The sequence below is a fragment of the Hordeum vulgare genome, chromosome 2H (assembly GCF_904849725.1).
Source record: "Hordeum vulgare subsp. vulgare chromosome 2H, MorexV3_pseudomolecules_assembly, whole genome shotgun sequence".
NCBI lineage: Eukaryota > Viridiplantae > Streptophyta > Magnoliopsida > Poales > Poaceae > Hordeum > Hordeum vulgare.
The window spans coordinates 451,453,293-451,469,158 of NC_058519.1; the positions used below are offsets into that span (position 1 = coordinate 451,453,293).

The 15,866-nt window shown below is 45.3% G+C and overlaps 1 protein-coding gene and 1 pseudogene across 1 annotated transcript; one reads left to right on the forward strand and one right to left on the reverse strand.

Annotated features, from left to right (window-relative positions):
- Positions 1–4,093: 4,093 nt before the first annotated feature.
- Positions 4,094–15,634, reverse strand: LOC123426605 (OVARIAN TUMOR DOMAIN-containing deubiquitinating enzyme 12). The gene is made up of 10 exons (XM_045110467.1): positions 15,424–15,634; positions 12,070–12,244; positions 11,816–11,889; positions 8,480–8,534; positions 8,300–8,374; positions 5,536–5,609; positions 5,382–5,430; positions 4,915–4,999; positions 4,581–4,637; positions 4,094–4,473 (listed from the first exon to the last, which is right to left on the reverse strand). Exons 2-10 carry the CDS (start codon positions 12,235–12,237, stop codon positions 4,427–4,429), a joined length of 684 nt encoding a protein of 227 aa, XP_044966402.1. The 5' UTR covers positions 12,238–12,244; positions 15,424–15,634; the 3' UTR covers positions 4,094–4,426.
- Positions 12,252–15,168, forward strand: LOC123426604 (annotated as a pseudogene).
- Positions 15,635–15,866: the final 232 nt, after the last annotated feature.

The following is a 15,866-nucleotide window of genomic DNA, read 5'->3' on the forward strand; positions in this document are numbered from 1 at the left end:
GCCTCATGCACCATCGATGGTGAAGCCTCGTTGCCCTGGCATGTGAACATCCACGGCCTTCAATATGCCTTGGTGCCGATCGGATATGATGCAAACCTCCCTATTGGGAGGAATGACCGTGCTTCTCACAAGTCTCATGAACCATTCCCAGTTGTCTTGGTTCTCCACTGACACCAAAGCAAATTCCACAGGCAACACCTGATCATTAGCATCATGTGCCATTGCTATCATTAGTGTGCCCTTGTATTTGCATGTCATGAATGTTCCATCTATAGACAAAACCGGACGATAATGCTCAAAAGTTGTAATGCATGGGCCAAACGTCCAAAAGGCACGACGGAACACTCCTTCAATATCTTGGACATAGTGGTACATTCTGGGGTTTCAATAGGCCATCGCGCCCAGCAACCGGGGTAGCATGTTGTATGCCTCTTCCCATCCACCGTACAACATTCTAAAAGCGACTTGTTTGGCTTTCCATGTCTTCCCGTACTTGACCTTATATCCAAACCTCTCATAAACCCAACTCATCAACAACTTCACTTTAATGGTTGGATCCTCAGCTATATGTTTCTGGTATTTATAACCGATGAATTTCGAGGTAAGCTGACGATGTGTCGTCGGTGCTTCATCGGTCGGCGGTGTGCATTGGTGAGTTGCATTGCAACTACTTATCTTTCACCAACCATCTTTCATGAGTTTTCCATTGACTTTCCATTTGCATTTTTCTACCTCGCATTTCATGGTGTATCGCTTGTGGCAATCCGAGTGCACAACTATGAAAGGCCTGTAGTGTTTGACGGCATACTCACACAACCACATCTTGAATTCTAGCATGTGCTAGAACATCAAACCTTTCTTTAGGTAAGACGTAGAAGTCGCGTAGGTTGTGCTACTTGGGAACATTCTAGCCTCAATTGTCTTGCTCATGCCACCGTCGACTATAGCCTTATCTGCAAGGCTAACATCACAAAACAAGGGAACTTTGTGATCCATACCGGTGATTTTTGTATACCACTCCGCTTCTTTCTCAGTGAAGCCATCCTCGTCCAACTCATTCACCGGGCCTTCATCATCCGACTCATCCACACAAGCACACTGATACACAATGTCAGGATCCATGTCATCATGCCTTACTTGAGCCTCTACGTCATCAACAATGTTGTGGTGCCTCTCATACTCTTCGTCGGAGTCATGACCATCATCTTTGATCGGTGCACTACCTCCGAACTCATACTGGGGATACTCATTGGCTTCCACTTCAACTTTATGCTCAACAATAGGTGCCACACCACTATACGGGCTCAAATCATCTACTAAGGGTTGGTTCAAGTCAACATGAAAAAGAGGAGCATTGACCACCATACTAGCAAACACTTCGAGTGACTTGACTATCGAGGATGCAACGGTCTCCTTGTATGCAACTCAATGCAAATTGGACTTGATAGGCATTGTCTTCATTCGACACTTGTGTTCCGACCCAACATCATATCTTCCTAACAATTCTACTTGGTCACTTGGATCAACCCACTTCAATCTTATCCGAGTTTTTGCCACAACCTCTTCATAAGTAGGACTCCCAAAAAATGTCAACACTTCCTCATATTTGTCAAAAATATCAACATTCATGAATGCCTCTTTGTCAACATAATGAATATTCACAATCTTGTTCATCTAAAAAGGGAACAAAATTACCAATGCTAAGTATAACACATTCCTAACAAAACATTACCCAAACCCTAACCCTAACCCTTGTCCATCCAAATTAGGCATTACCCAAACCCAAACCCTAACCCTAACCCTAACACTAAATATTATCAATAATCATAAACCAACCAATAGAATGCAACATAAATGGAACAATTATACTCATTAGTAGATAAACTAAGAACATCTATACTAATTATTGCAAAAAACTATACTCATTATTAGGGCTACAACACATGAGAAAAAAACCACCCAAATAGACAATTCCAACCAATAAAAAATGGGGAGATGAAGGAGATTACCTCAAGCAACGCAAATGATACCGGATCCACGGACCAAACCAATCCTTTTGAAAGGATTTGAGAGGGGAGAAGTGGGGGGAAATGGGGGGAAAGGGACTGCAGCTTGGGGAGATAAGAGAATGAGAGTGGTGGAAGAAGAGAGTGAGTGGTGAGTGGAGGGCGGTCTCATAATAAATAGGCAGGAAGAAACGCCATAGCTTTTGGCGTTGCATTGCTTGCCAGAAACGCCAGACAACCATGGTGTTGCGAGGAAATAAAAACGTCACGGCAGACTGGCGTTATGGTGGTGGTAAGAAACGTCACACTTAAGTGGCATTTTGTAGTGGGACAGCCACGCCATGGCTTGTGGCTTTTCAAAAAGGGTTAGATCGTGAAATTTTTTCAAACTGGGTTCATTTTGTGCACAACTTCAACAAAAAGGTTAGAACAGTGAAAAATCCTAGAAAAAAAGAAGCTTGAAATTTGTTGGCAACTTTGGACACTTTGGATTTATGATATTTTTATCAAACTCCGATATCAAGATGGCCACAAGCAACAATGAAATTCCTTAAGGTTCACACCGTCGGTCAAGCAATAGCAAGGATGTGTGACACCTGATAAGTGAGTTGTTCACCCTCACACAGATCACGGATACTTTGAAAGTTGGGAGCATAAAATAAAGTAAAAAGAAACTTATTTTGCTCCAGTGCTGATTCTGATAGAAAAAAATACTACAGCTATAGATGGGGTCACATGGAGTCTTGGTACTCACGGTATAAATTCAAGTCCAATGTATATGAAAAATTGACAGATAGAAAAAATTTAGGTTATGCAATTTTTCATCAAGATAAAATTTATTAGTGTTGTGTCAAATATTATGTACAACATATATTACCGTTGGATTGTAAGTGTCTTGATAAGGTATTGAATCATGTCCTAATAGAATGTATCCTAGGCCTGTTATATAATGTGAGGTAGACCGGAAATGCATTTCGACTCCCGAAAGCATATGCTTCCGGAACCCAAAAATAAGTTTGAAATTTAAAAAAAAACGAAATTTGTTTGTGTACTTAGTCACATCCAAATGTTATCTGCAAATTTTGAAACAAAAAGTTAAACATTTTGGCTTGTGCAAAAAAATAATGAACACCAAAAGTTACCCTAAAATATCACCCCAAGTTTGTTTGTTTTTTTTGCCGACGAAACACCGTTGCTCCTTATCGCACGAAAATTGTCATGCATGTTTACGACACTAATACAATTATCTACAAAAAAATCAGATTTTTTCAAAAATATGTAGTATATTTTGTGTGTGTTACTGTTCATCCGGGAGCATGTGCTCACGGGGGCCAAAACACCACTCCCGAGGTAGACACATGATGTAAGATACATCAATATTAGAGCAAGTACAATAAAGTTAAGTCAGCTGACTGTAAGAAAAAAAAAATATTTTTGCTTAGTTGAAGAAAAGAAATAAAAGAGAGAAGGTAAACGGGCTCTTACTTAAGAATCGGCTCTAGCACGTACTCCTAAACATTTTATGAAAACAAAAGGTGAGTCATATATAATAAAAAAAAATTAATCAACTATTATACAGGTTAGCTATAAAATAGGCATGTCACTAGTTTATAGCCAGCAGCTGGCTATACTATGGTGGCCAGGATTGTACTGCACATCAGCCGGTATTGTACTGGTGTCAGCCCCAGAGATGTAGCCGATGTTCAATGAACCTTGTTAACAATCTCAAAGACGTGTCTTGTGTAATTGCTTTGTGAACCTTGTTAACAATCTAAAGCCGTTTCTTGTGTAATTGCTTGGTTTTCAGATGATCGATTACGTAACTTGGATTATTTCTAACAAGTGCTCACCTTGGATTATTTCTAATAAGTACACTGTACACAGCACTGTGGGGGTAGAAGAGGGAGGTTGGAGGCGTATAATTTAAAGCAACCGTAGGGTCAACTATGAGGTGAAGTACCCTAAAAAAAATGAGGTGAAGTGAAGCACTCCCCGGCAAAATGAACTAGAGGCTAATGCTGCTCCACTCCACCTGCTTCACTAGCGAATCTCTGTAGTGGAGCCGTCTCATACACATTACTGGCAACTGACAGTGCAAAATCGAGTCTTGGACTTTCCCATAAACAAAGTGAATGGAATAACACCTAGTAACTTCGCATAAAAATGTAACAATGAACGAACATGTATACAACCAACCTATATGTTAGTATAGATATCTATGCACAAGGAAGCAACCTCGGCTTCAGTATCGAACTATATCTGATTATAACTGCACCAAGAACGCATTCAATAATCCAATGACTCAGACCTCCGGTGGAGAAAAGCAGAGGTATAGTGTCCGCTCTCTCTTCAGGATGTGGCCAGCCGGCAATATTGAAAAGGCCATGTAATAAAATCCAAGCCTGACGCAACATGTGAATCTAGAACAACCAGTGCTTCTTTCTAGGCTTGTATTTGCTCGGGAGATCTACAAAACAACAGATAATTTCCCTTTTTTAAGAAATGGATATACAATAGTGTACAAACTGATGCATTCAGTTCTACAATTAAAGAAAAGGGCATTCTATTTCTGACCTCGAGCATCATATAGTGAGTTGTAGTGAATTTCGGACCAGAAACTTAGCCAAAGCTCTGAAAAAACATGAAACTTAAGGAGTTAGCCATCATAACCAGTTACTTTTTTCTTCAATAGTTGTACGCAGTAATCAGAGATATGTTTAGGTGTGCCTGCAACTGTTATTTATTTCATGTTTCGCAAATTGTGTGTCCCAGATTTAATGTGGACAATAATACGCGGAAGCATGCTACAGTGCAAGTAATATGATGAAATATTGTGCTTGCGACTACTGACTAGTTATGTAAATATGCACAGTATTTGTTGGTTCCTTTACATAGGCCAAACCATTACCTCTCTGTGGAGCCTGATACTGTGGAACAATTTCTACAAAACAGGTATCTCTGAAAGATGTTAGAAGGCATATCTTCGCAGCAAACTGCCAAAAGCAAAGCGAAACATTAGGCGTCTTCTTTCTCATGGAAACTAATCTTGTCAAGATATAATTCCCTCTGAGGGTACAAGACTTAGATATTGTGATACTATATTCACAAAAGATGAATAGAACTTCTAGTAATACACAAGTGAAAATTTAACATGTGATGTAAAAAAGAAAGTATTAATCAGATGAGACACACTAAGAAACCATCAGTAGTCCCGTCAACAGAACATATGAGCTTGTACTTTAGTAGAATGCAGGACAAATAGGAATAATGCACATATGTATGTAATACATAAGGCAGAAAAACTTGCAACACTGTACCTAAATTTCAGTTCAGCAAAAGACATGATGGAAACAATGAATATGAAAGAGCTTTCACCTTATCAGCAGCTGCTTGCAATGTGACATGGTCTCCCCATTCCCCAGATCTGGAGAAGATGAGATTTAGATTCATAAATAATTAAATACAAAAACACAAGCATGAACTATTTTCATAGAAGTACACTGCAGCAAATCAAGACAATAGGGCATACTTTTTCATCTTCTTGCAATAGTGTTTATATTTCATTGGGACATGCCCCTCATACAAAGAGTTACACGCCTTGAGCTGCAGAAGAAAGAAAATGGCACACATGAGTCTTTAAGTATCTAAGAAGATAGTGTCAGCACATAGACACAAATATAGCCTAATAATAATAATGCAAAAAATCTACTTATTTATACATCACAAAAAAATAAGTTCGTAAATAAGAAGGGGGCATTTGTTAGGAAGTATTAGTATTAGTCTAGGAGTCCTTATTAGTCTATTAGTATTAGTCTAGGAGTCCTTATTAGTCTATGTTTACTTTCCTTGCACCTCAAGTCATGTGTAATATATATATGGTCCTTGGGCCTTCAATATAGATAAGTTGCTTTCCTAACATGGTATTAGAGCCTAGGTTTAGGTCTCCGGACGCTCCAACTCGTCCTTACGATCCAAACTTTTTTTCTTCTCTTCCTCTCGATCGATCTGTTCTGGATCGATCTCGTCTTCTCCCGTCGTTCCCACGTTGTGTGGGCACCTACCACGAAGCCGCCAGGTCAAACACCCGCTGCAGCCCCTGCTGCCAGATCCTCACGTGGCCGCCCTGCTGGATTCCCCGCCGCCTCCAGTCGCTGGATCCCGCAGACTCCAGCCTGCCAGATCGAGGCGCTCGGCGAGCATGCCGACCACCGGGGGAGCGAACGAGGCAAGCACGGCCTCGATCGTCCGGTCCAACACGTACACGCACGATCTCGGCCAGTATCGGGCTGTTCGTGGCCGAGGTGTTCCAGGAGGCCATGAACCCCATGACGAACAGCGCGGCCCCGTGGTGTGCGAAAGTCGCAGGCTCGTTCGGGAGCGCGAGCAGGAGGACGCCGGCGAGGGGGATTGCAGAGCCGACGCTGATCTGCACGAGGATGATGCGGCCCGAGTTCCTGAGCCTCCTGGCGAGGACGTCCCCCATCTTGCCGCCGAAGAGCTCGCTTGGTTTGACGCCATCTGGTCAAACCTGCGTTGAGACCGAGTCAGCTGCTGCGTTCTGCTGCTACTGGCCGCTGGTCCATTCCATCTGCATGCTCTGTTCCCGCTGCACCCCATGTTGCCTGCTGGTGCTAGCTGCTACGCGCTACCACCTGGTGTTGCTAGCTGCTTACGTGCTTCTACTGCTAGCTACTTTCTGCTGCTACTTCGCAGCTTAGCTTAAAAAAAAGTACAATGTCTTCTGCATACACGATGGATTTTGCATCTTTGTGTCGTGTATGCTTCCTAGCTTTTAGCTTCCTTGTTTTCCGCTGCGTCCATCAAATCCGTTGATATTTTGTGTTTTCTCATGCCATGCGAGTCCACCATACCTTTGTCCGTCGGCCTTTTCTTTGGTTCTGATCCTTTCTATGCAACTTTTGTGGCCTATTTGCCCTTGTTGTTTTCTATAGGATTGTCTGGACTTCTTTTGCATTGTCGATCTACGTCCATCGTGCCTTATCCGCCGAGCTTCTTTCGCCGATGGTTGTCGTGGACTATGATTTTCTGCACAATGCTTTATTCTCTTGATGTGCCATCTTCTTTTGACAACCCATCCTCTCTTGATACTTATGTTGTATCTTCAAGTGATGCGGTGTCTTCCTCTGATGTGCCATCTCTTCGTTCTCTCCTTCGGCGACTCGACAAGTTTTGAAGACTCTTCATGCTACGACGACACTCTGAAGACGCGGATTTGGATTATCATTGTTTTTTAGTATTACACTTCTTCAAATGCAATGCTATTGCATACGCTTTGCATTTGGTGAGGGCGGGGTTAGGAAGTATTAGTATTAGTCTAGGAGTCCTTATTAGTCTATTAGTATTAGTCTAGGAGTCCTTATTAGTCTATTAGTATTAGTCTAGGAGTCCTTATTAGTCTATGTTTACTTTCCTTGCACCTCAAGTCATGTGTAATATATATATGCTCCTTGGCCTTCAATATAGATAAGTTGCTTTCCTAACAGCATTCACCATGAAGTTTTAAGATGCATGTGTTGAGGCATATAAGAAAGACCCTGCAGTTTGGCAATATGAGTGCAATAACATAAAGTAGTACTTTAGGACGCAATTGTAAATTTTATTTCTTCCAGGGTCCTTCTAGCAGCATATTGACACCTTCCTACTTATAAATATTGGAGTTGGTGGTGAGTTCACATGTGGGGCCGCACAAATAAACAAATGCACTTCTACTCACATGTGAGACTAGCAACCTTCAAAAAACAAATGTTACTTTCACATGGTGCGAGACCTATTCCAAGTAAACAAATACACCTACCCTAATGTGAGAATAACACTCTTACAAAAACGCAAATTGTAAATGCAAGTATGGGGCTCCAACTCGAAATCATGGTCTCAATTTTAGTCGCTGCCCAACCAATTCTTCCAGCTCTATACCATAGCAGAAGAGAGCAAACATTTGTGCATTCTCCTATGTTTCAAAATTCAAAATGTTATCTCACTATAAATCTTGCAAAGTACCTATTATGGTCGCTTAAGATTTTTCAAGGATTGCAACATGATCTTTCGATACATTTTTGCTCTCTTTCCAATCGTGGACCATGCAACAACCCCAAGACACAATTATCCTTTGACGATTTCCTAAGCCAGTGGTCTTTTTATGGCTTCGTAGCAACACGCGGACATTATGCTAGTTTAACATAAATTCAGCAGTTTCGGGGACCTTCTGATCCCTTCCCTGTTTTAAAAAAAAACATAAAAATGGTACTTTCAATACACCCAGGTGATCGATATACCTGCTTCACTATCTCTTTCCGAACATGCTTGTGATACTCAGGTGATCGATATAGCTGGTCTGAGAGTGCACGGAACTACAAGGCAAAAAAATAACTGTATCCTTAGATAAACCTATAGAACTTCACAAGATCATATAATTTATCAAGTGAATCAAATTCTGCTTTAGAAAAATCACAAACCTGACAATTGCCATCACCTGATACCCTCACTTCAAACAAGCCATATGCATTTAACCTACAAAAGGTTCTCTTTAGTTAGGAAATATGAGAATAATACATGTGTTAGCATTGCATTAATTCACCAGAACAGGTTATAGGTGATTCAAGGTCAGCTTAGCGAGTAAAGACAGGCTAAAGACTGCTTCTATATGTAGGCAAACCATTTAGTTGAAATAACGGAGCTGCCCCCGCGTCATCCTTGGGGACTCGGGTGGCGACCCAGCGGTGACAAGAACCGGCGGGTCGGTGATAGTTCCAGGCTTCCAGCGATGCAAGCTGCTCAATCTACGACGGCGCTCAATCCATGTATGGAGGCTACACGGGCTGGATGCTGACATGAGGCTGTGCGCTGATTCTTTAGCGGACATGACTACGGACGGTTGTTGGCTGTGTGTGCTGGCCCTACTTACTCGAGCGCGATGACCGGCTCGGCGTCCATCCAATGAAGAACTGGTGGCCAGATCTTATTGAGAGGCAGTTCTGTTTCGCCTTGCTACAGCTCACGGCGCCGCAACGACGGTGTGGAGCAGTGTAGAGGTAGAACAGGGACGCTGCGACTACAGCTTGCGGCAACCATGGAGATGTCTATGCGCCTCGATGCCATCGTGATGTAGTGGCCGTGAAGCACGTCCAAGACAAAGCTGCGTACGACATTCGGCTCTTTGAGTTGTCTTCTTGCTCTAAGATGGTGTTCTGCCGGTTGTCGGACCTCATGGATCTGGCCGTTGACGAGTTCCCGAATGCTCCGCCGGGGATCTTCATTGGGTGCTTGACGACTGTAGATTACTGAATCGGATGGGATTCACTCATGTGCGTCCCTATTTAAGCCCGAGCGGCTTCAAGAGGATGTGACGCGAAGCTTCAATATCTATTGACATTATGGGACACGTCGGTATTTCGATTTTCATAATTAAGACAATGGCGGAGAACGTCATGGTGGATGAGGTCCGAGACCTTGTAATGGAGGATCAAGTCTTCATGGACTTTGCTTGGTGATTCGTGACTCGTAGCAGCAGCATCGGCAAGTGAGGGCGGCAACACAGTCCGAGTACATAGTATTAGCTTTCAAGGTGAAAACACAAGACCTGGCCTTAATTGGTTGTGCCTCGCAGTGACCTTGTTGAAGACATTGTATTGAGCGCGCGGATCTTCTCCACGATGAAAACCTAAGATCTAGGATCGGGCGATGACTTTAGTAGACTTTGGGTGTTGTCTAGGTGGTGGTTCGTGCTGCAGCTACAAGGAATTGATCACTATAGCGAAATCTTTCTTTTGTCTTCTTCTTTTTGTCTTTTGGCTGCGTGCATCCGAAGTGTCTTTATGACATTGTGTTGTAGCAGAGGCTGGGTGTAACTGGTATCTGCGCGATATTAATATTCCCCTTGTCGGAAAAAAAAAAGTTGAAATGTCCAAGGAAAGGACATATGATATGGTTTAGATGCATACACTGAATGTTTTTCCAAACCCCGTTTGGATGTTGACATTCAAGGCCGGAATTTGGTATTGGCATTTGCCAGACCTGAATGCGGCTGTTTGGGTGGCCTGGATATTCAGGCATGGAATTCAGGCTCGATTGTAACCTTCTCCCTTCTCCCGTACACTTGAGCGGCCCGTCCCAAATTCCTAGACCATGTGTGCTCTGCATTCAGCCCAATCCTCTCTAACTTACTCCTTCGCTCCATCATGTACAAGATGCAGTGGAAGAATCGAGAGACCGGGGGAGGAGATGCCCCAGGTGGAGATCCAATGCTCCTCCTTTCTTTCTTCTCGGCGACAGTCCTTTGTCCACCCCGATTTTCCACTGCTCTTTCCATGGTTGTTGACTTGGCCTCCATGTCGAGGTCCACAGCGGCACAGGGCAATGCTCCTCCTTTCTTTCTTCTCCACGACAGTCCTTTGTCCACCCCGATTTTCCACTGCTCTTTCCATGGTTGTTGACTTGGCCTCCATGTCGAGGTCCACAGCGGCACAGGGCAGTGCTCCTCCTTTCTTTCTTCTCCACGACAGTCCTTTGTCCACCCCGATCTTCCAGTGCTCTTTCCATGGCTGTTGACTTGGCCTCCATGTCTGATCCCTCCCCCGTGGACCCTCTCTTCCCAATTCGCCATGGCCCTCACCTCCCTCCCCTCTCCGCCCATCCCCTGGCAGTGCCTCTCCCAGAACATACCACTGTGCCTCCGTACATGCAGGTGCGGAGATTACACCTCCCCATAGCGTCCCTCTCATCCAGACACGTTTTTTCACTGCATCCGCTCTAGTGGAGCACGCTACCTCCTCCTGCACCCCACGGCAGCCTCCCCTCGCCCATCCCTGCACATCCTCTCCTGCTGCCCCATTAATTCTTAGATGTTAACTATCACTGTGGTTACTAAGAATATTTGAGCTTTGATTGCATTAGAAAAAGATCAGTGTTGCCTGGTTATATATGAAGCGGTTCTGTTGGTCAGCTAGCCCGATTATTTGAGCTTTGAATGCTTCCTTTTGCGCTGCAAGTACGCGAGAGGAAGAATTAACCGAGCACTAGTGTTTCACTCTATATACTGAGTAATGTGAGATCAAGTAAAGAAAAGGCAAGGCATTCCGATGTTGATAAAATTTACGCGTATGATGTGCAGATTTGATTTCCAAACTGTATAACAAAGTACTCCCTCCGTCCCAAAATAAGTGACTCAACTTTGTACTAGCTCTAGTGCAAAGTTGTACTAACCTTGAGACACTTATTTTGGGACAGAGGGAGTATATTCATCAATACTCTTATAAATGTGCAATTCCATGCGTTGTCCATCCACACAAGAATTGGAATTGTTGCTCCCCTTGGATTCCAAGTGTCAAATATATGAACTTCCGAACACTAGTATTGGCATTGAAGGTCAATACCAGTGTCCTGAGATATTTGGCATTGGAAGCAATGCAATGCCGAGCCCTTCAATCTCCACATCCAAACCAAGCCCATTGTTTTCGCCGGCGTCTCTAAAAAATCCAACACGGAATCCCCAATGCGATGCAAAATAAACATGTTTTCTCATTTAAAAATTATAGGTTTTTAGCCTTTGGCTCAACTGATATGGACTTGTAAAGCTATGACCAATTTCTGGACTCTCAATATATGCCAAAATGTTTACCAAAAGAATCTTGTGAAAGGATGGAGTCATCCAACACACACGAAAGTTAATGCCTCTGTAATAGAGGACAATTTATCACACTACTTTATAAGCAAAAAAAAAGGAAAACTACCTTTGTAAGAACAGAAGTGAAAACCGTACCAGACTAAAGCATGTAAGAATCATCAAAGTTTACCTGTCATGAAGACGATGATGATCCATGGTGGCATCACTATATGTGGGGAAGTATGTATTAATCCGGGGAACATGCTGTCAATGTGCCAAAGGAAGGGGTTTCAGGTAACAAGCGCACACACTTAATTTTATTTAACCAATACCATACAACAGAGAAAAACAAAAGACTGCCCAACAGATACAAATTTAACAGTTCTAGTAAGGCAAGGGAGGGGTAACAGAAGTAAATAGCAGAGCAGGCATGCAATATCTTACAGGAATAGATGTCAAATTCGTAAGGCGCTTGGCCATTGCTCCATCTAGCTTCGCATATTCTTCTTCAAGAACCATTGCAATCATCTTGTCATCATCTGTCTCACTCTTCTGGCTGCTCATAGAGGTTGAGCTGGACGAGGCGCCTTCATTTGGAAACATATGCGCCATGCCCAACCTATAGGTAAAAAACAGGACAAAATGAACTTTAAGTAATGCTCAACAAAATGTATTGGTATAAATTCAGATGTTATAGAAAAATAATAATGAAATATATCAGCAAAGTGTCGAAAATAGAGTGAAATTTCTAAGCACAGCAATGTTAGCAATGTAGAATTATATGAAATAAATATAATCTACAAAAATATGAATTATAGAAAGCCAGGCTCCATTTCATTGACCATATATTTAACAGACACACCTCCAGCGCGCGCTAGCGTGGGCCCTGTGGTCCGTCGGACGGAGCAGCATGGCGGGGGCTCTTGTGGCACGGGTGTGAGCGCTGGGAGGGCGCGCAGATTGGCACGGGTGTGAGCGCTGGGAGGGCGCGCAGATTGACATGGCCGGCGTGGATATGTGCGAGCGGGGGTGAGCTACAGCTGCGGCTTGGGCGTGGCTGTGGAGGTAGGCGGAGGTGCGGGGCGCCGCAGGGCTGCGCGGGAGGATGCGTCGGGTTGGCCACGAAGGCGATTGGGGCTCGGACGCCAGGGCGGCGGCCCCGGAACTCTTCTTCGGCAACGGCGGCTATGGTGGTTGCGTGGGCAGCGGCATGGCTGGAGCTCGGGGGCGTCAGTGCTCTTCGGCAGTACGCTGGCCCTCGGTCGCGCCAGGGACGCTTGGTGTTGGACAATGGGTTGGTTGTGGCTGCTGCGCGGGGCGTCGGATCTGTCCAGATGTGGCCAGTTTTGACTCATGCGGCGGAGTGCAGGTGGCGGCGGAGAGTTGCTCTCGTCGGTGGCACGGGGCTCTGAGGCGGGTGGTGGTTCGGGCGGCCGGTGGATCCCATGTGCCATTTCGAGGGGAAGATTTCCGTTGGCTTCTCGGGGCGAATGCCTTGCCCTGGCCTTGGCCTTGGCCTTGGCCGACGACGCCTGTGGGCGCCGCATACCTTCCTGGAGGCGTCGTTGTTCGAGGACCTACGACCTCCTTTCTCGCACTCCAGGGAAAACCCTTGTTCCAGGTTTTTGGAGCGAATGATTGCGGCATTGCGATGTCGCGTTCCTTCTTGGAGGCATCATTTTGGAGTGGTCTTGGCCTCGGCGAGCCATCGACTCGAGTGGTGCGCGGTCTTGGGGCCGACGTGGAAGTCGGAGTGGCGGCTCCGAAACTCGTCGTCATGGAGGGGTGCCGACACTGGTCATGTGGGTGACAATGTCGTTGGCCAGCCTGGTGCGCGGCCTCGGGTCCGCGTGGAGGTCGAAGCGGCAGCTCCAAAACTTGTCGTCATGAAGGGGTGCCGACACTGTTCATGTGGGTGGCAGTGTCGTTGGCCAGCCTGGTGCGCGGCCTCGGGGTCGGCGTGGAGATCGGAGCGGCAGCTCCAGATTTGGTTGCTATGTGTCGGCTCTGGTTGCTCGGGTGACGAAGCCGACGGCTCGCCTGGTGCGCGGCCTCGGGGTCGGCGTGGAGATCGGAGCGGCGGCTCCGGATTTGGTTGCTGGGTGTCGGCTCTGGTTGCTCGGGTGACGAAGCCGGCGGCTCGCCTAGTGCGCGACCTCGGGGTCGATGTGTGGGTTCTCCTTCTGTATGTTGGAGCGGCGGCTCCGGAGATAGTTGTAGGGTGTCGGCTTTGGTTGCTCGGGCGACAGAGCGGGCGGCTCGTCTGGTGCGTGGCCTCGGGGTTGGCGTGGATACCGGAGCGGTGACTCGGTTTTGGTTGTAGGGTGTCGGTTACGGGTTGCTCGGGCGACGGAGCTGGTGGCTCGCTAGATGCGCAGCCCCGAGGGTCGGTGTGTTGATGATGCCCTTTCGGGAGCGTGTTGTAACGATTTTCGCCCGGGGTTCCATTAATTAACCGGGCAACTCTCTTCTACTTTATTAATGGATCGGGCCCTAAGGGACCGCGTTTAAAAAAAAACAGCAATCGAGGGGAACATGACCGCAAGAGGGAAGCCTCTAATAACTGACTTAGCTGTAAAATGCGCACACACTAACATCTACTACTTGTTTATCGGTGTATAATATTTGCGTAATCATTCTTTAATGTAACCAGGTTTGCATATGGCACGCTTAATATGCATTAACTTTTAACAAACTCAATGAAATATTCCCAAGGATCCCATATAGGTTATAACAATATATGGTATAAATATAACTACGTGCCCACTTCTACTGAAATTGGATCTGTATGCTTGAACCAATGATTGCGCATATATAATTAATATCTGATGATACGTGTGCAATATGGAAATAGATGTTGAGCTTAAAACAAGTACTCCCATGATTAATATCTAATGATGTGTGCAATATGGAAATGGATGTTGAGCGTAAAACAAGCACTCCCATGGTATAAGTAGACTAGGAGAGTCATGATTATAGAGCAGAGAATTGGGTGGTTAGTCTCATGGACATTGGCACATTGCAATATCTCTTCAATCAGAGTTTTGAACTAACTTATGTGCTATCTCTTCCAAAGCCAGTGAAGCCATATGTTTCAAAAATCTAAGAGAATTATTTTGGCAGGTCGAAGGGAGCTAGCCTAGTCAACTGTATCCACATGACACAATGGATCATACCTACCTATTGCTCCCACACAGAATCCTAGTGGCTGTTTGGTTCCCAGCTATGCTTCGCCGCACTTCAAGATGCAGCAAGATTCTCTTAGCCAAGCCCAATTGTGGCCAAGATTTTGTGCACGCAAGCTTAGAAAAGTTGGCAAAAAATATGTGGCACGCTATGACAAAGTTGGCTTCCGATTAAAGATGCCTTTTCCAGTCGCGACTAGCACCTCAGGATGTCCAATCCCACACACACAAAGCAAATCGTTGACTCCGCGTTTGAGCATTGATTGTGGCCGAATCCCAACTATACAAATTCGGACTCTAATCACCGGCAAACATCAAAATTTGCACATAGAGCAACTAAACACGCTACCTAAGCTCCGCCGACATTCCCAGATCGGGAGCAAGCGCGAGTGGTACCGGGGGGGGGGGGGGGGGGGGGGGGGGGGTGGCGGCAGGGACCTCATCGAGTTTGCATAGAAGGATACATCGCGAAAGAACCGTTATCTCCGACGGACTAGGCAAGATCTCCTAATAACTCAATCAATCTTCCTGCTATCGCGCAAAGAAATTCCCCCCAAGACCAAGGAAAATATTTCCCCAATCACGGGAGAGGCTCTAGAGCACTGGAGCATACCTGCGGCGGGATGAGCGAGGTATGAATTTGAGAGCGGCGGCGAGGAGGAGATTGGAGGAACGGGCGAGGTTCCTCGTTGAGGCGCTTTTATTTTGTGGGGCTTGGGTGGGTGGAGGTTGAATGGAAGAAACGGAAAGCGGATGCGGATGCGGATGGCGACGCGGAGTAAGTACGAACTGCGATTTGATTGCTTCCGTTGCGCTTCTAGCCCGCTGACGCGGTTTCTCACGCGTACGGCGTACCCACCACCGACCCAGCGCCGAAGAGCCGGTCATAGCATCTATCTGTACCAAAATAAATGTATTAGTTCTTTCCTACTATAATTATTTAGATATAGAGGGAATACAACCCGACTCGTCAAATCTGACACATGGACGTCTACAGACATGCTTGTTGATGCATTCACACATCTTTATATTTTACTTTTAACATTTATATATCTC